This window comes from Thamnophis sirtalis, unplaced genomic scaffold (assembly GCF_051295495.1).
Source record: "Thamnophis sirtalis isolate CommonGarterSnake01/CBP01778 unplaced genomic scaffold, rThaSir2_p1.2 scaffold_15, whole genome shotgun sequence".
NCBI classification, from domain to species: Eukaryota; Metazoa; Chordata; class Lepidosauria; order Squamata; family Natricidae; genus Thamnophis; species Thamnophis sirtalis.
This window is the reverse complement of record NW_028261395.1, coordinates 44,080,550-44,101,057: the sequence shown is the minus strand read 5'-3', so window position 1 is coordinate 44,101,057 and position 20,508 is coordinate 44,080,550. Positions and strand designations below refer to the sequence as shown.

The following is a 20,508-nucleotide window of genomic DNA, read 5'->3' as shown; positions in this document are numbered from 1 at the left end:
CCCCCTCCCCCAATTAGACAGAAAGCGCTGGTGGAAACCAACCCGTTTGGAACGGCGGGCGGGCGCCCGGTTGGAGAAGCCGGCCGCTTCCGAGTCCTTAGGAAAGCCCCCCCCCCTCTCTCTCTCTCCCTCCCTCCCTCCCTCCCTCTCTGTGTGTGTGTTGAAGCTGGGCGTGGGCGTGGCCTGTCAGGGAGAGGCGTGGCTTCTGGCCGACGACTCTCCTTCGCTAGGCGTCCCCTTTGGACTCTCCTGCGCGATCGGCGGCGCTCTTGGGCCGGCGTCCGAGACAAAGGCGGCCTCGGCGGGCCCCGGAGGCCGCTCAGCCGCTTCCTCCCCGCTGCCTATGGCTTCTTCCAGCCGCCCAGCCAGCCGGCTCTCCTCTCCTGTCCTCTGGGCGGCCGCCATCGGGGCGCAGGTGAGTGGCTTTCCCCGCTCCCCGGGGCTTTCGATCACAGCCTCTCGGGGGATGCTTGCGGGTGGGTGGAGGGGGGAGAAAGCTGGGTTCTCACGACCGCCGAAAACCCGGGTCCATCCTTCGGGTGCGCGTCTCTTGTGAAATACCCCCAGCGCCCACTTTCTAGCGCGTCCAGAAATCCCATCTGTAAAAGCGACTTGCTTTAGAGTCCCGGAGAAAGAGTAGAGTAGAATAGAATAGGGAATAAGAAGAGGAGAGAAGAGAGAAGACAATATAGAAGAGAACATAGAAGAGAAGAGAATATAAAATAGAATAAAGAAGAGCAGATAGAAGAGAAGAGAAAAAATAGAAGAGAATATAGAAGAGAAGAGAGAAGAAAAGAAAAGAACAGAATATAGAATAGAGTAGAAAATAGAAGAGAAAAGTATAAGTAAAATAGAAGAGAAGAGAAAATAGAATAAAATAGAAAAGAGAAGAGAAGAGAAAATAGAATAGAGAAGAGAAAAGAATAGAAAAGAATAAGTAAAATAGAAGAGAAGAGAAAATAGAATAGAATAGAAAATAGAAGAGAAGAGAAAAGAATAAAATAGAAGAGAAGAGAACATAAAATAGAATAGAGAAGATAGAAGAGAACATAGAATAGAATAGAATAGAATAGAATATAGAAGAGAACAGAATAGGAGAAGAAAAGAAAAGAGAACAGAATATAGAATAGAATAGAAAATAGAAGAGAAGAGTATAAGTAAAAAAGAAGAGAAGAGAAAATAGAAGAGAAAATAGAAGAGAAGAGAATAAGTAAAATAGAAGAAAAGAGAAAATAGAATAGAGAAGATAAGAGGTGAGAACAGAAGAGAACAGAGTATAGAATAGAAAATAGAAGAGAAGAGAAAATAGAAGAGAATAAGTAAAATAGAAGAGAAGAGAAAATAGAATAGAATAACAGAATTGGAAGGGACCTTGGAGGTCTTCTAGTCCAATCCCCCTTTGAGACTCAGTTGTGGTCGTAGGTTGAGGGCTGCCTGTATTATATTATGTTGCTGGTCAGCTTTGCCATCCAAGGAATGCGCAGGAGCCTTCCCCTGGCACCGCATCTCAAAAAAGCCCATTTTCTTCCTGTCCTGCTTTTTTTAACGTCCAATTTTCACACTATAGTTACGGGGAACACAATAGAAATAGAATAGAATAACAGAGTTGGAAGGGACCTTAGAGATCTTCTAGTCCAACCCCCTGCTTAGGCAGGAAACCCTGCACCAATTCAGACAAATGGAGATCCAACCTCTTCTTAAAAACCTCCAGTGTTGGAGCATTCACAACTTCTGGAGGCCAAGTTGTTCCACTGAGTTATTGTTCTCACTGTCAGGAAATTTCTCCTCAGTTCTAAGTTGCTTCTCTCCTTGATTAGTTTCCACCCACTGCTTCTTGTTCTGCACTCAGGTGCCTTGGAGAATCGCTTGACTCCCTCTTCTTTGGGGGCAACCCCTGAGATATTGGAAGACTGCTATCCTGTCTCCCCTGGTCCTTCTTTTCATAATACTAGACATACCCAGTTCCTGCATAGTCCCGTCTCTTTATTCTTATTTTTTGTAGAGCAATGAAGGATGTGCATTTTAGGTTGAGTGAATAAACAGCAGGGTTTTCTTTGTCGTGGAGTCGAATTCTGGTTGGGGAAGAACTTCCGGGCAGAACGAACAGGGTTTGGAGTCCAGAACAAACCCGTTTTCTAAATGTTTTGAATTAAAAGTCCAGCAGTGCGTTTGTGTTGTGTTCACACAGCATTGTTTTGAGTTTGTCCCCAAGCCAATGCAGCAGGATTTCTCAACCCTGGCCGCTGGGAGATCATGTGGACTTCAACTCCCAGAATTCCCCAGGCATGGGGGATTCTGGGAGTTGAAGTCCGCATATCTTCAAGGGGCCAACCGTTGAAAAACATTGGGCTTAGCATCTGCATTTGTGAAGAATGCTGGGTTGATTTTATTTTTAACTTTGGCTTGTTTTACAGGGTTTGGATTATTGATTGAATTTAATCCCTCAGTAATGGCATAGGGATTCCTGCCTGAGCAGGGCGTTGGACTAGAAGACCTCCAAGGTCCCTTCCAACTCTGTTATTCTATTCTATTCTATTCTATTCTATCCTACCTTACCCTACCCTACCTTTCCCTACCCTACCCTACTCTACTCTACTCCAGTGGTCTCCAACCTTGGCAACTTTAAGACCTGTGGACTTCAACTCCCAGAGTTCCTCAGCCAGCAAAGCTGGCTGAGGAACTCTGGGAGTTGAAGTCCACAAGTCTTAAAGTTGCTAACGTTGAAGATCACTGCTCTACTCTACTCTATTCTATTATACCCCTGGCTCCCCGGGGAAGGGCCTTCTCTGTAGCTGCTCCGGCCCTATGGAACGATCTCCCCGTAGAGATCCGGACCCTTACCACCCTTCCGGCCTTCCGTAAAGCCACGAAGACCTGGCTGTTCCGGCAGGCCTGGGGCTGTTGAGTAGTATCCAGCCCCACTCCAACTGTATGCATGTTGTTGATATTTTTAACACTTGTATTTTTATCTTAAATTTTTTAATATATGTTCGTCTTGCCTGTAAGCCGCCCAGAGTCCCAATGGGAGTGGGCAGCATACAAATACTAATAAATTGGAAATTACCCTACCCTACTCTATTCTACTCTATTCTATTCTATTCTATTCTAAATATGAATTGAAACTCTCCTCTGGTCATTCTGTAAATCCAGAAAGTAATTTAAGAACTCAAGGCAGGAAAACGTGAGTATCGGGGTATAATTTTGTGAACCTCTCAGGGAGATCCGAGTTGTGGACGATTGGTACTGTAGTACTTGAGTCTGATTCTCAAACCCATCAGATCAACAGAGTTGTTTTAGCTGCTGTCTGTTTTTAAGAGCCACCAAATCAAGATCCAGAATTTGCCTTCTTGTCTTCCTGTTCTGTGCTTAATATTCTATTTTCCTCCTCTCCGTCAGGCTCTGCCTTCCTTTTGTGAGATCCTCTGCACCGGCCACCAAGAGTGAGTAAATTTTAAGTGTCATCTTTGAGTAGGTACACACAGGCAGTCCTCGACTTTCGACCACAACGTGAGCCCAAAACCTTAGTCATTAGCTGAGCCATTTGTTTAAAAGTGAGTTTTGGCCCATTTTTATGGCCTTTCCTTGCCGCTGTTGTTAAGTGAATCTCTTCAGTTGTTAAGCCAGTCACACGGCCGTTAAGTGAATCAGGTTTCCCCGTTGATTTGGCTTGTCAGAAGACTGCAAAACGGGACTCACGTGACACCACCACCACCCCCGGCCAGGAGACTGCAACCGTCATAAATAAGAGTCATCTGTGCAGCGTCTGAATTTTGATGATGTGACCGAATGCGGTGGTAAGCCTGAAAACTGGTCGTAAGCCTGAAAACTGGTCGTAAGTCATGTTTTTTTCAGTGCCTTTGGAACTTTGGACACTAAACGAATGGCTATAAGTCGAGAACTACCTGTGCATAAATTTTCAAATACTTAAAAGGTGGTCTGTTGTTGCGTTTTCTGCCTTCCAGTTACTCACCTCCAAACTGGAAGTGACAAAATCTCTGCCTCCCTTCTTTTTTGTTTGCTCTGGGTGTGGGTGAGCTGGATCAGGTTGTTATCTGTGTGTGTGTGTGTGCGCGCGCGCGTGTGTGTGTGTGTGTCAAGCTGGGTCAAGTGATTGATTAGTGATCGGTGACTTCCTTCTCCGGCAGATGTTCCGAACAAGGCACCAGCTGGACAAGCCTGTGGTACGTTTGGTAAGCTGCATTTATTATTTTTATCGTTCCCGAAGCATCTTTGTTTAAGCAGCAGCTCATCCAGAACTGCAGATCCAGTCCTGGGTGTCTCTCTGAGCAGCCGTCCCCAACTGGGGGTCCGCGAGAAAATTTTGGTGGTCTGCAGAAAAATGATTTGCCTTTTTTATATCGCACTAAATTAGGGGTCCTCAAACTACGCCCCCCCCCCCGGGACGGTTATGTGCAATGAAGGCTTGTGTTGCTGCAGAGAGTCTCCCCCTTCGGGGTCTTTTTGAGGGGGTCGGAGGGGGGCAGAAATCCCAACTTGGGGTCTGCTTCAGCCTCCTGGTGGGGGGCTTTGGGCGAAGGCTGGAGGGAAGCACCGCTGGTGGCAAAGAGCCGGTGGGCCTCGTTCCAGTGGGGCTGCATCATGGCCTGGAACTGGCTGACCATCTCAGCCCGCTGAGCCTCCAGGCGCCGGCACCTGGCACAGATGCCTGTTTTTTGGCTGGTGTTTTTGCTATTTTCGGGCTATTTTCAGGCCATTTTTCAGGCTGTTTTCAGGCCGTTTTTGGGCTGTTTTCAGGGTGTTTTTCAGGCCATTTTCAGGGTGTTTTTCGGGCTGTTTTCAAGCGTTTTTCAGTCCGTTTTCAGGACTTTGTGGGGCTGTTTTCAGGGTGTTTTGGGGGATTTTTTCAGGCTGTTTTCAGGACATTTTGGGGTTCATTTTCATACCAGTTTTTGGCTGTTTTCGGGGTGTTTTTCAGGGTATTTATTGGGCCATTTTCAGGGTGATTTCGGGCTGTTTTCAGGAGGTTTTTTTTGGTCTGTTTTCAAGCATTTTTCAGTCCATTTTCAGGACTTATTTGGCCTGTTTTCAGGGTTTTTTTGGGGGGGGGGATTTTCAGGCTGTTTTCCAAGCTAATTTCAGAGCGTTTTGGGGGCTGTTTTCATGATGTTTTTCGGACTGTTTTCCAGTGCTCCAGCACCAGCAAAGACCCAGCTTGCTGGCGCTCATGTGCACGGCGGAAACCAGAAGTGCAATTAGCAATGGCGCATGGGTCCACAGAGAGGGCTCTGTGTGCCACCTCTGGCACGTGTGCCACAGGTTCGCCATCACGGGACTACACCCCCCCTCTCTGGAAGTGGGGGAGATCACAGAGGTGCCCAATTAAGGCTCAGCCCACCTGCCCAAGAGAGGCAAAAAAAAATTTGGTTTCTTCTAGGGCCCGTCCTCCTCCGCCTTTCTTCTTCAGATGAATTCCTCGTTTCTCTTCTCGTTGACCAAAATTCCTGCCTGCTGCTACGGGTGTGTGACTCACAAACACACCGAGTTAGTGGGTCAACATCCTCCTGAGCTATCAGAAACCTGAGCAGTTGGCCTCACCCAGAAAAAGTGGGTGGATTTTCCCTCCTTTGCGGTGATTCAGATGACCGGGTTTTGTTAGCTGAAGGAGTCGAGCGCGGGGCAGGGCCTTCTACTCATTCTGAATTAGCTTTGGGAGGGAGCATGTTTGGCATACCCGAGGATGAGGTCAGGTTTCCACCTACTTCTCTCTGCTTCCGGGGAATTTTTGAGAATAAAATCAACCGAACGAGACTCGCTGAAGACGACGAAGTACAACTGCTAGTTTCCATTCGGCCACTAATTTGCAGAAGCCACGTAAATTAAGCAACGGCTGGGCTCACAGTCTCAGGTTGCGGCTGTCGTGGGAAAGCAAAAATCACGTCATTCCATAAAGGTGTTTTACCGCACAAGGTGGATTAAACATAGACATTCTATTTAGCCAACCCCGGGTTTAATGCATTGTGTGGATCTTCTGGGGTCGGGCCTCTACGATTTGCGCCTTGCTACCCTGAAAATAAGACTTCCCAAGATAATAAGCCCAATTGGGCTTTTATGCGCTAAGATAAGCCCTCCCCCGAAAATAAGCCCTCCCCCCAAATATTGCAACACAGCAGCAGCCACGAGGTGACCACGCTCGCTTCCTCCTGCACCTCACAAATAATAAGACCTCCCCGAAAATAAGGCCAGGTGCTTATTTTGGGGGTCAAAAGCAAATAAGACCCTTGTCTTATTTTCGGGGAAACTCGGTAAGAGTTGGTGAATCCTGTTTTAGCAACTTTCTAACAGCTGCCCCTCAAAACAGTTTGCTTTCAGGACCAAAATAAATAAATAAAATGATATTGCTCTTATAAATACATTCCTGAAATACAGCTGCTGGTGGAAACCTCCCGGCACTCCCACGCGGGCTCGGGAATTCTGGGAGTTGAAGTCCACAAGTTGTAAGGTTGCCATTATTGGCTGTGATGGATGGACAACTGCCTAATTAAGGGGAAACACCCTTGCTGGATTAAATATGTGTTGTAATTTTTATCATATATAGTGCAGTTTTATCATCTGATCTCTGTCCCTGTCTCTCTCTGTCTCTGTCTCTCTCTGTCTCTGTCTCTCTCTCTGTCTCTCTCTGTCTCTCTCTCTCTGTGTAATAGATATACATACACATATATAATGTACATATTTTTACTTGGCCTAAGAACAGAAAGCAGATGACAAAATTACAACGGGTAGTTCTTTTGTGTCAATCATTAAGGATTTTGGCAATGTTTTACCTAGAAATGTCAAATCCCTAACTGTCTGAGTGCCCATTTTCTTTTTTTCCTTTTCCTTTTTGTCTCTTGGCGATCTGCCTTAGTGCCCTCTGCAACAGATCACTTAATCGTGCAAAGGTTTTATGAGCTCTTTTTTTTAAAAGCAGGCAGTAAGGACTATAATTGGGGGGAGGAGACACGCCCACGCGTGCCCATGCACTCACGGATGTAAAAAATCTCTTTGCCTTCCTCCCTCTCTCCTGCTTTCTATCCTTCTCTTTTATCCCTTCCTTTCTTCCCTCTTTTACCCTTCCATTCTTCCTTTCCTCCCTCCTTCCTGCTTTCTCTCTTTTCCCCTTCTCTCTTTGCCTTCCTCCCACTCTCCTGCTTTCTCTCCTTCCTTCTCTCTTTTATCCCTTCCTTCGCTCTCTCTTTTACCGTTCTTTCTACTTTCTTTCCTCCCTCCTCCCTACTTTCTCCCTTCCTTCCTTCCTTCTCTCTTTCCCTTCCTCCCTCTCCCCTGCTTTCTCCTTCCTTCTCTCTTTAATCCCTTCCCTCCCTCTTTTACCGTTCTTTCTACTTTCTTTCCTCCCTCCTCCCTACTTTCTCCCTTCCTTCCTTCCTTCCTTCCTTCCTTCCTTCCTTCCTTCCTTCCTTCCTTCTCTCTTTCCCTTCCTCCCTCTCCCCTGCTTTCTCTCCTTCCTTCTCTCTTTAATCCCTTCCTTCCCTCTCTCTTTTACCCTTCCTTTCTACTTTCTTTCCTCCCTCCTCCCTTCTTTCTCTCTTCTTCCTTCCTTCTCTCTTTGCCTTCCTCCCTCTCTCCTTGTCATCCCACTCACTACCTTTCCCCCCTTTCTCCCCGCAGGCTTATCCTGCTCACGGTGTTCCTGCTCCTGATGTGTGGGATCGGAGCCAGCTGTGCCAAATTTTGCTGCCGCACCAAGCAACCCCTGCGTCAGACCTTCCCACCCCATGCGCACAACCTCACCGTCATCCCCATGGAGCATGACAGCACCGCCCACAGCACCGTTACCTGTAAGTAAACAATGACAAGTTAAGTCATTTGGGAAGAGGCAGATTCACTTCACAACTGGGGGACTGCAAGTATGTTTATGTTTATAAACATAAGTAAATGAGATGAAGACTGTGAAGAATAGCCAACACTCCGGAAGACAGGCTTAAGATACAGAAGGATCTTGACAAACCTGAACATTGGGGGCTATCTAACAAAATGAAATTCAATGGTGAAAAGAGTCAGGTTCTACATTTAGGCAAGGAAAACGAAATGCACAGCTACAGTATAGGTGGTACCTTGCTCAATAGTAGTAACTGTGAGAGGGATCTTGGAGTCCTAGTGGACGACCATTTAAATAGGAGCCAGCCGTGTGCAGCAGCTGCCAAAAAAGCCAACACAGTTCTAGGCTGCATCAACAGAGGGAGAGAATCAAGATCACGTGAAGTGGTGATAACACTTTATAAGGCCTTGGTAAGGCCACACTTGGAATACGGCTTCCAGTTTTGGTTGCCACGATGTAGAAAAGATGTGGAGACTCTAGAAAGAATGCAGAGAAGAGCAACGAAGATGATTAGGGGACTGGAGACTAAAACATATGAAGAACGGTTGCAGGAACTGGGTATGTCTAGTTTAATGAAAAGAAGGACCAGGGGAGCCATAGCATGCGTGCCGCAGGTGGCACACGGAGCCCTCCCTGTGGGCATACAATCCGTCGCCCCAGCTCAACTCCACCGTGCCTGCCGGCCTTCTGATTTTTGGGTCTCTGCCACGCATGCGTGGGGGCGAGGTCAAGGGTGGGCTCCAGCTTCTGTTACTGCTGGTTCGCTCAGGGACATGCTTTGCGCTGCACAGTAATAAAAAAATTGCTTCTGCGCATGCACAGAAGCAAAAAACAAGAGGGCAGCACCTATGGTGCCGCCGATAGAACTGGTACTTCCCAAACCGGTAGGAACCCATCCCTTGGCAGGGTGCATGCAGGAGACGCGCAGGCATGCAGGGGGTGATGGTATCGTCACATGCGTAGGGACGAGGGAAGCACGGGGGGGGGGGGGAGGCAGCGTGCTCCTTCCCGTGCCCTGTTTTTTGGTCTTAGGAGACTTCAGAGAGGCCTATTGGGCCCAAAATGAGGCGTGGTGCGGCATACTCCCAGGAAGGTGGGTGCAGTGGGGGGGGGTAATGTGCACATGTGCAGGGGTGGGGCACGTGGGGGGGAGTGTCCTGCGCGCATTGCGTTATGCGCTTTCGGCAGGTGATGACAAAAAGGTTAGCCATCACTGGCCTAATCCAGGGGTCATCAAACTGCGGCTCTTGAGCCGCATATGGCTCTTTCATCCCTCTGCTGCGGCTCCCTGTCGCCAGTCAGCTCCACAATTGATAGGGCTTTCGGTTAAGGCAGGTAGAGGAAAAAGAACACCGCACTAGGAGGAGACTCTATGGTGGGGGAACCGGACTTCCGATTGACTCCAGAATTGAACAGGGGGCTTCTGGTTAGGACCTTTCTGGCTCTTTGACTGTTTAAGATTGCTGACCCCTGGCCTAATCTTTCTGCTTCGTTGTTTTTACAGCCTATAGCTCCCTCCAGTACCCCGCTAACGTCTCACTCTCGCTACCTTTTGGAGACCCGGATCGGAATACGGCTTGTCCTCCAGCCTACAGCCTCTACGCCATAGAGATGCCCCCTTCTTACGACGAGGCCATCCGCATGTCCAAGCCGGAGACTCCGTCAGTGGGCCCAAAACCAGACAGCCACGCCTGTGAACCAGCAGCGTCAGATAGGGAGAGGAACGAAACCCCCAATTTGCCCGGATCATCCCAAAACCACCCCATGGAGGCGCAGGAGAACCCGGGGGATGCATCTGCTTCTTCCCCCGAGCAATCGTAGTGGTAGGGGAAGAGGGGAATGCGGACTGAAGTCACAGTGGAGAAGGGAAATGTGATAATCTGTGCTTGGATCCAGTGTCTCCTGCCACTTCTGGTAAAAGTAAAGGTTCCCCTCACACATCTGTGCTAGTCGTTCCTGACTCTAGGGGGCGGTGCTCATCTCCGTTTGAAAGCCGAAGAGCCAGCGCTGTCCGAAGACATCTCTGTGGTCATGTGGCCGTCACGACTGAACGCCGAAGGCACACGGAACACTGTTCCCTTCCCACCAAAGGCGATTCCTATTTTTCTCCTTGCATTTTTTAATGTGCTTTCAAACGGCTAGGTTGGCAGAAGCCGGGACAAGTCACTGGGGAACTCCCTCCGTTACACGGCGCTGGGGATTCAAACCGCCAACCTTTCTGATCGACAAGCTCAGCGTCTCAGCCACTGAGCCACCCCCATGGGTACCGTTGGACTTTTCGGGAAAATGGAAACGAGAGCCTTGCCAAACCCCTTCTGCCGTGTCTGAATTATCCAAGGTGAAAAATAAAGCTTTTTTGGGGAGGGGGGAAACAAGCCCCCTACCCTTAGAGGTTCAGCTGCCCTGAGTGCATTGGATTAGCAGAAAGTTTGTGCCTGCTGGACTTAAAGGGGGTCAAAGGATTTGTACCCCACACATCCCGAAAGGAAAACCCCCCCGAGAGCAAGTCCAGATTAATCTCTCTCTTCTTCTGGGAAGACTGGATTTTCCAGCAAATCGCTGGAAGATGGAATTCGTTGCTATGTAACGGCCAAACTTGGACCCAGGTCCCGTTTTTTAATTTTCTTTTTCCCCCATCGTCTTTCGATAGACTGGGCGATATTTTCCACGGTGCCAAAGTGTTGGGAACTCTTCCGGGAAAGGCCAAAGTTCCTTTTGTTTTTAATCCTAAATCCAAACCGGAGTATAGTTTGTCGGTTTCCGGCAGCCCCGATTCCGTCGACTCCTCCGAAGACAATTGCTCTGCGTCCAATTAGGATGGGAATTCTGCGTTGGGATGTATTTTGAGTTCTTGCTGCGGATTTAAAAGAAGGATGCCGTCTTTTTTGCCAAGAAGCCCTTGAGGTTTTTTTTAAATTTTGAATCTAGCAATATTCTGCTGGACTATTGATGTGTTTTGTATTTTAGGTATTTGTCTTAAAAAGTGTTTTTCTCTCTGTGTGTCTCTCTGTCTCTTTCTGTCCCTCTGTCTGTCTGTGTGTCTCTGTCTCTGTGTCTCTGTCTGTCTGTGTCTGTCTCTTTCTCTCTGTGTGTCTCTGTCTCTCTGTGTGTGTGTTTGTGTCTCTCTGTGTCTCTGTCTCTCTGTGTGTCTCTCTTTCTCTCTCTCTCTCTCTTTCTTTCTCTATGTGTGTCTCTCTCTCTGTCTCTCTCTTTCTCTGTCTCTCTTTTTCTGTGTCTCTCCGTGTCTCTCTCTTTCTCTCTGTCTCTCTCTGTCTCTGCCTGTCTGTCTCTCTCTGTCTCTTTCTCTCTGTGTCTCTCTCTTTCTCTCTGTCTCTCTATGTCTCTCTTTCTCTTTCTTTCTCTCTGTGTCTCTGTCTGTCTGTCTCTCTGTGTCTCTTTCTCTGTCTCTCTCTGTCTTGTCTCTCTTTGTGTGTGTGTGTCTATCTGTCTCTCTGTCTTTCTCTGTCTCTCTTTCTCTCCCTTTGTCTGTGTGTCTCTTTCTCTTTTCTGTCTCTCTCTCTCTCTCTCTCTGTTGTATATACATTGGAAGAATGCTTGTATAAATACTCACCTGAATAGTGTTTTCCTCCCCATTGATCTAATTTTTCATAGAAAATCTTGGAATGAAATTTTGGAACGAATCTGAAATAGTCTCTAATACTCAACCCCTTTAAGGAACGGGTGTGTTTTGCCGCGTTATTTTCTCTTTCAATCATTCATTGTCTCTGGAGGGCCTCCGTTTCACAGTACAGGCAGTGGTGGGGTCAAATAATTTAACAACCGGTTCTCTGCCCTAATGACCGGCTGGGTGGGCGTGGCCATGGTGGGAGTGGCCAGAGGTGTGACAGGCAGCACACAGCATCCTGCACCTCCCTGGGATCAAAAATGGGGGGGGGGAACTGGGCAGGGGTGGGGCCAGCCAGCAATTTAACAACTGGTTTGCCCAAACTATCCCAAACCAGCTGAATCCCACCACTGTGTAGAAGTAGCCCTCAACTTAAGACCACAATTGAGCCCAAAATTGGGGCTGCTAAGCGAGGCATCGGTTAAGCGAACTTTGCCCCACTTTACGACCTTTCTTGTCACTGTTGTTAAGTGAATCACTGCCATTGCTGTTAGTAACCCGGTTGTGAAGCTAATCTAGCTTCCCCGTTGACATGGCTTGCCAGAAGGTTGCAAGAGGGGATCACGTCACCCCAGGACACTGCGACCGTCATAAATACGAGCCAGTTACTAAGCGTTTGAAATTTGATCACACGATCACAGGGATGCTGCAATGGCCATAAAAGTGAAAAATCCCAAGTCATTGTCACTTTGAACATTCACTGTTGTAAGTCGAGGACTCCCTGTGCAGATTTAAGGGAGAAGTGGCTGGGTGGGAAACCACCATCCTGGTTTAATACCAGAATGGCAGCTTCGCACAATCCACTGGGCTAGGGCTTAACAAACCCAGGTTACAGCTTAGCAGAAGTCATGATGCTCCATTTGCGCAACTCCTGGGTCGTTTGGAAGAACACACAGGGTTTCAACTCATAAAGTTGCCATGGTGAGGAAAAGGGGGGAGAGCATTCCATGCATACCTTCGGCTAGAGTCGGATCTCAGATTACTACAACAGGCTTGTAAGGGGTGCACCTCGTTGGTGAATGTGATTCATGACACAGAGTGAGGGGAGGGAAGGAACAAGGGTAAAGTTCGGCCATAATTCAAATGAGGTTTTAGATCTGACTGCAGGGAGGTAATGCCGAAATAAATGACTGGTTTTCTTTTGAAACTTGGCTTGAGGCTCATGAATCAATTAGGGCATCTTTCGGAAACCTGACACAGGGGTTGCGTACAAAGTACCAAGTGTCACCCATTCCCCCCCCCCAAAAACTTTGTGTGTTAAATTTGACACAGGCTTTATTGAGAGCACTCAACGCGGGTAATAAATTCTGTCCGAATGTGGCTACTAAAAAGAAGTTTCACGCCTCTTCTCCCAACTTTAAAGACTTCTTGCTGTGACCCAGAGCTGTGACTTTACGTGTTGCTGTTTGGTGTCCAGGTTCTGTCACCGTCTTTTAACCCCCTTGGCATCGCCGAAGGAAGAGAAAGCAGATAGGGGAGATGGAACCGAAGAGTTTCTCCGAGGACTTATTGAGTCAGTTTGAAGGATTCTCCCGTCATCATGGCCACGAATTCTGGAAAAGGAAAAACATACTAGAGCAAGAAGGTAGAAATGTCCTTTAAAAAAAAAACAAAAAACCTGTGTCCTTCCTTCCTTGCTATCCCCTAAACATGTTGACAGGATGTGTGTTTTGACCCAGTTCCCCAAACACGACAAACCATCTGAAGTGAACTCAAAAGATTCCTTTATTAAGAATGCCGGCAGCTCTGGCAAAAAGTTTCTCTCTCAGGCTGACTACTCTGGCTGGCTGGAGATGAATAGTTGTCTGGCACACCTATTCACCTCCACTCCCTGCCTTTGATCCCCAGAGCTAGGGGTGGGGGCTTCGCTAGCAGCAGTGGCTCTTCCGTCCCAAGGACCAGCCCATAGTTTTCCACTGCTCTCCTCACCTCTGCCTTCTGTGCAACCGCAGAGCTAGGGGTGGGGGCTTCGCTAACAGCAGTGGCTCTTCCGTCCCAAGGACCAGCCCATAGATTTCCACTGCTCTCCTCTGCTTTCTGCAAATCCACAGAGCTAGGGGTGGGGGCTTCGCTAGCAGTGGTGGCTCTTCTGTCCCAAGGACCAGCCCATAGATTTCCACTGCTCTCCTCTCCTCTGCTTTCTGTGCATCTGCACGTCAGGCACTGGATGCAGCTGTTTCTCTTCTTCCTCATCAGCCACTTCCAGACCTGGGGGCTGTTGACCCTCCATCTGAGGGCTGACGGACGACCCAGGCTCCACCTCTGTCTATGTCTGTCTCTCTGTCTCTGTCTCTGTCTCTGTCTCTGTCTCTCTCTCTCTCTCTCTCTCTCTCCACTCCATTCCCTCTTCCCCCTCGGAACTCCCAGGTTGCCCTGATGCTGACCCTGATTTCATACCTCCTCTTCATCTGATTTGGCTTCTAGAGGGGCCTGCTGCCAATAGGCACAGGATGCCCCAAATTACACCTAGTAGTAATTTTTCCACCCGGGACTAGCCCTTCTGTTGAGCAAGATGAAGACACGAAGTTAGCCACTTTGGTCCTGGAGGTGACCTAGATGCCTACACTACCCTGCTTTCTTTCCATGGGGTGGACGTAGGATTCTACAAGTAGCCCTCAACTTACAACACTTCATTTAGTGACCGTTCAAAGTTACAACAGCGCTGAAAAAAAATGACCTAAGACCTTTTTATAAATACTTACAACCATGACAGCATTTCCCCCAAGCTCACGTGAATAAAATTCAGACGCTTGCCCACTGATTCATATTTATGACGGTCGCAGGGTCCCAGAGTCACGCGACCTCCCTTCCGCGACCTTCCGACAAGCAAAGTCAGTGGGGAAGCTCGGTTCACTTAACAACCACGTTGCTAAACAACTGCAGTGATTCACTGAATGACTGTGGCAAGAAAGTTCATAAAATTGGGGCAAAATCCACTTAACAACCGTCTCACAGAAATTTTGGGCTCAATTTTTGGTTAAAAGTCAAGGACTACCTTTATATGCAGAGGCAGAATATATATAAGAGTGGCGCAGTGGTCAGAATGCAGTACTGCAGGCTACTTGTGCTGCCTGCCGGCTGCCTGCAATTTGGCAGTTCAAATCCCGCCAGGCTCAAGGTTGACTCAGCCTCCCGTCCTTCCGACGTGGATAAAATGTGGAGCCAGATTGTTGGGGGCAACACGCTAACTCTGTAAACCGCTTAGAGAGGGCTATAAAGCACGGTGAAGCAGTATATAAGTCGTAAGTGCTATTGCTATAACCGCCAGGGTCTGTTACAATACGGTCATTGGATCAGGGTAAGTTAGGCCAGGGTTTCCCAACCTTGGTCATTTTAAGCTACTTGGACTTCCACTCCCAGAATTCTCCAGCCAGCTGGATTATGAACATATTTCCAAGTAGGTCTTAAGATGGGTGAAAATGTCAAGCCAATGTGTTGGTTGCAAAATAAATACATGTATTTAGCTGCAGCAGCTGAATCGGTTTCTATCCGGGTGGCGCCTTCTGGTGGACAAGGGGAGGCATGGCGTGCCTGTTTGCTTCCATGCTTTTTCCCTATATAATTTCCCAATTCCACCTTTTTATTCTCCAGCTTTGAACCGGGCTGCGGGAGAATTCTGAGATGTGACCTCCAAGACATCTCCTGGGGGGTCATCTTTATCTTTGCATATAAGATAAAAAGAGGCAGTTAATCAATTTGTTTACGCGTAAGCAGAGGCTGTAACTTGGTTTCGTTTGCGACTCTTATTTTTAAAAGTGAAGTCTTCCAGTCCAGCTACTGTGTTTCCCCTAAAATAAGACCAGGTCTTATATTAATTTTTGCTCCAAAAGACGCATTAGGTCTTATTCTCTGATTAGATCTTACTTTCGGAGAAAATACGGTACTAAATGCAACCATCTGGCTGACAGTCTTAACTGGGGCTTATTTTGGGAGGTGTATGGTTTATATTACAAGCATCCCGGAAAATCATACTAGGACTTATTTTCTAGCTGGATCTTATTTTCGGGGAAACCGGGTAGGTGCAGAGATGGAGCTGGAAGACAGAACTAAGTTTAAAACGAAGGGATAGATGTGCAGCATTAATAATTCCTCAGGAGTGTAACAAGCCAGCATTTAAATTCTTCCAGAGGAAGATATTCTGACAGGCAGCGTGTAGAAGTAAGAGCTTTTAATTCTAAACTATTGTTAACTGGGAGATGGGAGAGGTTGCCAGTATTTCTCACAATATTGTCATATGATTGCCATGCGAACCGCACACGTGTATCCATATGGTCTCCATCTCTTATTTGCAAGCACTATTAGTTTTTCAATGTTCAGAATTAGCACTTCCCCCCCCCTCCCTATCCTCTTTCCTTTCGTGTCGAGAGATTTTTTAGACTGTCGATCTGCAGGCCAGGAATGGTCCAATGATCCATTCCGGGAGCTTTTAATGAATTAGTCTCGCTTTCAATAAATTTAAAATCACCGCGCCGTCTTGATTTACGTAGAACTGACTCTTAAACCCTACGTTCTTCAAGGCAGCCTTTTTGGCTCGCGCCATCGGATGACAGGCGAGGATTATGCTTCCAATACCTTCGTAGTCGATGGTCCCGTCCCCGTCTTTGTCGGCTTCCTTCATCATGAGTTCGGCTTCATGTTCATCCAACGGTTCTCCAGCGTTCATCAATACGTATCTAAAAAGGCAGAAAACATGAGAAGGGTTGAATTATCACCAGGTGTGGTATTCACTTACTTTCCCTCTCGGTTCACAAATGTGAGCTCGCTTGCTTTGCTCGCGCACATGCCCCCCCGTCCATACATGCGGTTGGCCTTCTAGGCGTGCGCTTTGGCTTGAAAATATGCCTAAATTGGATGGCATAGAGCCGGAGTGTGTGGGCAGGCTCATCTGCAATTTCTACTACTGGTTCGGGCAAACCGGTACGAACCGGCTGAATACCATCTCTTAGCACCCGTGATTTCCACTACCGGTTCGAGTGAACCAGTCTGAACTGGCTGAATCCCACCTCTTAGCACCCACGATTTCCACTACCGGTTCGGCTGAAATGGTTTGAACCGGCTGAATCCCACCAGTAAGAAACCCACAATTTCCACTACCAGTTCAAGTGAACCAGTCTTAACCAGCTGAATACCACCTCTTAGGACCTGCGATTTCTACTACCAGTTTGAGTGAACCAGTCTGAACTGGCTGAATCCCACCTCTTAGCACCCGCGATTTCCACTACCAGTTCGAGTGAACCAGTCTGAACTGGCTGAATCCCACCTCTTAGCACCCGTGATTTCCACTACTAGTTTGACTGAGCCAGTCTGAACTGGCTGAATCCCACCTCTAAGGAACTCACGATTTCCACTACCAGTTCGAGTGAACAGTCTGTACTGGCTGAATACCATATCTTAGCACCCGTGATTTTCACTACTAGTTCGAGTGAGCCAGTCTGAACTGGCTGAATCCCACCTCTTAGCACCTGCGATTTCCACTATCAGTTCAAGTGAACCAGTCTGAACCGGCTGAATACCATCTCTTAGCACCCGCTATTTCCACTACCAGTTCGGGCGAACCAGTACAAACCATCTGAATACCACCTCTGATTACCACATTTCCTGTGTCTTGAACCCAGAGGTTCTACTTCATGCCTTTGGCTGCTTACTTCAAGGTATCCCACTCTATGTAGCCTTTGTGTTCTTTGTCAAAGACTTTAAAGGCGGCTCTGAGTTCCTCGTCCTGATTTTTGGATTTCTCGTGGTAAATGCCCATCAACACCAGAAACCCATCGCAGTTGAAGGTGCCTTTTTCTGGAGGAGAAAGAGACAACAGAGATCAAATCTGCATAGGCAGAGGGATAGAATCAAGATCACGTGAAGTATTAATACCACGTTACAATGCTGTAGTAAGGCCACACTTGGAATTCAGCATCCAGTTTTCGTCACCGTAATATTAAAAAAAAAAAAAGACTCTAGAAAGAGTGCAGAGAAGAGCAACAAAGAGGATTAGGGGATTGAAGGCTAAAACATGTGAAGAACTCCTGAAAATCCATCCTTGCCAGACGAAGGGAAGAGCTAAAGCACATGGGGTTCACTTGGAAGTAAGGCCACAAGTGGACGATGAATGGCCCCTCCCAGAGGAAATAAAAGAGGAGCGAAAGGGGAGTGGAGTTTGCAGGAGACAATGAGTTCGCTTAATTGGTTTGTGATTCTCCCAAGATTTTTGCAGATCTCGGCCTGGCAGCTCTCCAAGCCAGATACGGTCTGTGACTGTAAATCCTCCCTGGAAAGACTTTGCTGGATTTGAAGGAGCAGAATTCACAGCAAATTAATAAAAGGGGTTTTTGTCGGGACAACAAGGAGTTTGCTTCATGCTCTTGGGAAGTCTCGCACAGAACAATCCTAGCAAAGAAGCTGTAACAGCCAAATTATCAGACAGAGATCAAGAGAACTGTGAAGGACAAGACATTCTGGAGGACACCAATAGTTGTTGGGGTGTTTTTCGGAACCCAAGGCAGTCCCTTGGGATGGCAGCCCACTTACTGTCTTTGTCGACATCCTTGGCCATGTTGACCAGGTCTCGCTTGGTGGGGTTGATGCCAATCAAACTCATGAGGCTTTCCAACTCGTCCGTCTTCACCAAGCCATTCCCCTCTTCGTCAAACATCTCAAAGATGCCTTTGTATTCGGTGATCTGCTCCGGCGTTAGAATTTCTGCCTGTGGAGGGGAAGGAAAGCGGCATGAACTTTAGGCGAGGGCAGTGTTGATTTTGGGTTGTCGCACGACAGATTACATTACAGACTAAAAGAGTTGGAAGGGACCTTGGAGGTCATCTAGTCCAACTCCTCCCCCTCCCCCGCCCAAGCAGTAGACCCTACACCATTTTTGACAGATGGCAGTCCAGTCTCTTCTTGAAAGCCTCCAGGGATGAAGCTGACACAACTTCTGAAGGCAACTTCTGTTCCGTTGGTGGATTGTTCTCACTGTCCTTATTTCCAGGTTGAATCTCTCCTTGGTCAGTTTCCATCCATTGTTCCTCCTCTGGCCTTCGGGTGCCTTGGAAAATAGCTTGAGACCCCCTCCTCTCTGTGGCAGCCCCTCAAATATTGGAAGATGCTCTCCTATCTCCCCTGGTCCTCCTCTTCCCTAGACCAGCCATGCCCAGTTCCTGCAACCGTTCATCGTATGTTTTAGCCTCCAGTCCCCTCATCATCCTGGTTGCTCTTCTCTGCACTCTCTCTCAACATCTTTTGCCTTCTTCTGCTTCTCCTAGATGGCCAGTTGTGGCACTTGGAGATGAGAAAAAGGAAGATTTAAAGAAGAGCAAGCCAAGGCTTCACAGCTTTCCAGAAGGCTAAAAAAACTAGCGCTCCATATGATGTCCAGTGGGAAGCTGTTCCGAAGGAGTGGAGCAGCCACAAAGAAGGTCCCATCAGATGGCAACACTTAACAGAGGGGACCTGGAACACACCCATACTATCAGACTGAGTAAGGTATAGATTCCCCTCGCACATACGTGCTGGTCGTTCCCGGCTCTAGGGGGCGCTGTTCATCTCCGTTTCAAAGCCCAAGAGCCAACGCTGTCCGAAGATGTCTCCGTGGTCATGTGGCCGGCATGACTCAGCGCCCGAAGGTGCACGGAATGCTGTTCCCTTCCCAACAAAATTAGTGGTTCCTATTTTTCTACTTGCATTTTTTACGTGCTTTCAAACTGCTAGGTTGGCAGAAGCTGGGACAAGTCACGGGAGCTCACTCCATTATGTGGCACTAGGGATTTGAATAATAATCAAAAATTGATAAAGTTAAGCCAACTCGAACAAGTTTTCAGACCCCTCGACTGAAGGAACTTTGCACACGAGACAAAGAACCATACAGCCTGTTCATTCGAGAGAAGCAATGCTTAGAAATCAGAGGAAAAATCAAATTTATCTGGGATTCTCTTATAAGAACTAAGGAGAAATTTCCTGACAGAACAATTAACCAGTGGAACAACTTGCCTCCAGAAGTTGTGAATGCTCCAACACTGGAAGTTTTTAAGAAGATGTTGGACATCCATTTGTCTGGTGTAGGGTTTCCTGCCTGAGCAGGGGGTTGGACTAGAAGACCTCCAAGGTCCCTTCCAACTCTGTTATTCTATTTCTATTCTATTTCTATTCTATTCTTCTCAATTCTATTTTATTTTCCAGTCTATTCTTATTTCTATTCTATTCTTCTCAATCCTATTCTATTTTCTATTCTATTCTATTCTCTATTCTATTCTATTTTCTATTCTAGTCTATTCTTCTCAATTCTATTTTATTTTCTATTCTATTCTTCTCAATTCTATTCTATTTTCTATTCTATTCTATATTATATTCTATTCCATTCTATTCTATTCTAGATAGCCACAAAAGCAGATCCATTCAGCCGTCCAGCCAAGGATAGACACTTAGATGAAGGGAAATATTTTTGCAGACGTTTCTCTTCCAGCTGTTTTAAAATCTAGTAGTTAGGGGTAAAGTCTCTTTTTTAAAAAAAATCTGCCAATTGATTAGAAACAAGACAGAGCAAATAAAAATCTACAAATCTCATATACAAGCAGGGCGGACTGAGGTTCCTCTCCAGAGATAAGTTTTTTATTTATTTTTAATTTATATTTGATTAGAAACTCACCATTTTCTTGGCTCTTTTTCGCCCAGGATGGTGCCCTTCAGCTAACTGGCGATGGGGTAGGACATGCGGGCAGGAGTGGTGGAGAAGCTAAACATTTGTACAGTGAAGGAGAGAGAGCAGGAGCCTTGAACCCCCCAAGGGAGGAAGGGTATCGGAGGCCTTTTATGGCAATGGAAGCTGGAGGATCCTATTTATGGGGGAAAGAATTTTGTCTTAAGGCCCCTTGCTAAGACTTGAAGAGGGTTGGGGGTCTTGCAATGAAATGGAACATCTGCTTTGCTTGGGTGGGTGGGAGGAACTGGAGCTCTCTGGGCAGCTGTCAGAATTCTTTCTTTCCTTCCTTCTTTCCTTCCTACCTTCTGATTTCCATTTCCTTTCTTAACCCCCTTATTTCAGTTTCCTTCCTTCTCATTT

General features: G+C 47.2%; 2 protein-coding genes across 2 annotated transcripts; one reads left to right on the top strand and one right to left on the bottom strand.

Moving 5' to 3' along the window:
• The first annotated feature begins 219 nt into the window (after window positions 1-219).
• Window positions 220-10,496, top strand: TMEM52 (transmembrane protein 52). The gene is made up of 5 exons (XM_087702124.1): window positions 220-415; window positions 3,397-3,440; window positions 4,146-4,190; window positions 7,627-7,796; window positions 9,342-10,496. Exons 1-5 carry the CDS (start codon window positions 344-346, stop codon window positions 9,656-9,658), a joined length of 648 nt encoding a protein of 215 aa, XP_087558250.1. The 5' UTR covers window positions 220-343; the 3' UTR covers window positions 9,659-10,496.
• A 2,229-nt stretch (window positions 10,497-12,725) lies between these two features.
• On the bottom strand, window positions 12,726-20,188 carry CALML6 (calmodulin like 6). The gene is made up of 5 exons (XM_087701910.1): window positions 20,095-20,188; window positions 17,985-18,159; window positions 17,108-17,252; window positions 16,035-16,135; window positions 12,726-13,015 (listed from the first exon to the last, which is right to left on the bottom strand). Exons 1-5 carry the CDS (start codon window positions 20,095-20,097, stop codon window positions 12,969-12,971), a joined length of 471 nt encoding a protein of 156 aa, XP_087558036.1. The 5' UTR covers window positions 20,098-20,188; the 3' UTR covers window positions 12,726-12,968.
• Between the last annotated feature and the right edge of the window lie 320 nt (window positions 20,189-20,508).

Bases quoted from the DNA above. Each gene is read 5' to 3' on its own strand.
- TMEM52 (XM_087702124.1), top strand. From the start codon at position 344: ATGGCTTCTTCCAGCCGCCCAGCCAGCCGGCTCTCCTCTCCTGTCCTC. The intron at 3,441-4,145 runs GTGAGTAAATTT...CTTCTCCGGCAG, and splicing joins CTCTGCACCGGCCACCAAGA to ATGTTCCGAACAAGGCACCA. The intron at 4,191-7,626 runs GTAAGCTGCATT...TTCTCCCCGCAG, and splicing joins ACAAGCCTGTGGTACGTTTG to GCTTATCCTGCTCACGGTGT.
- CALML6 (XM_087701910.1), bottom strand. The intron at 17,253-17,984 runs GTAAGTGGGCTG...TTTCTCCTCCAG, and splicing joins CAAGGATGTCGACAAAGACA to AAAAAGGCACCTTCAACTGC. The intron at 16,136-17,107 runs GTAAGCAGCCAA...CTGCCTTTTTAG, and splicing joins ATAGAGTGGGATACCTTGAA to ATACGTATTGATGAACGCTG.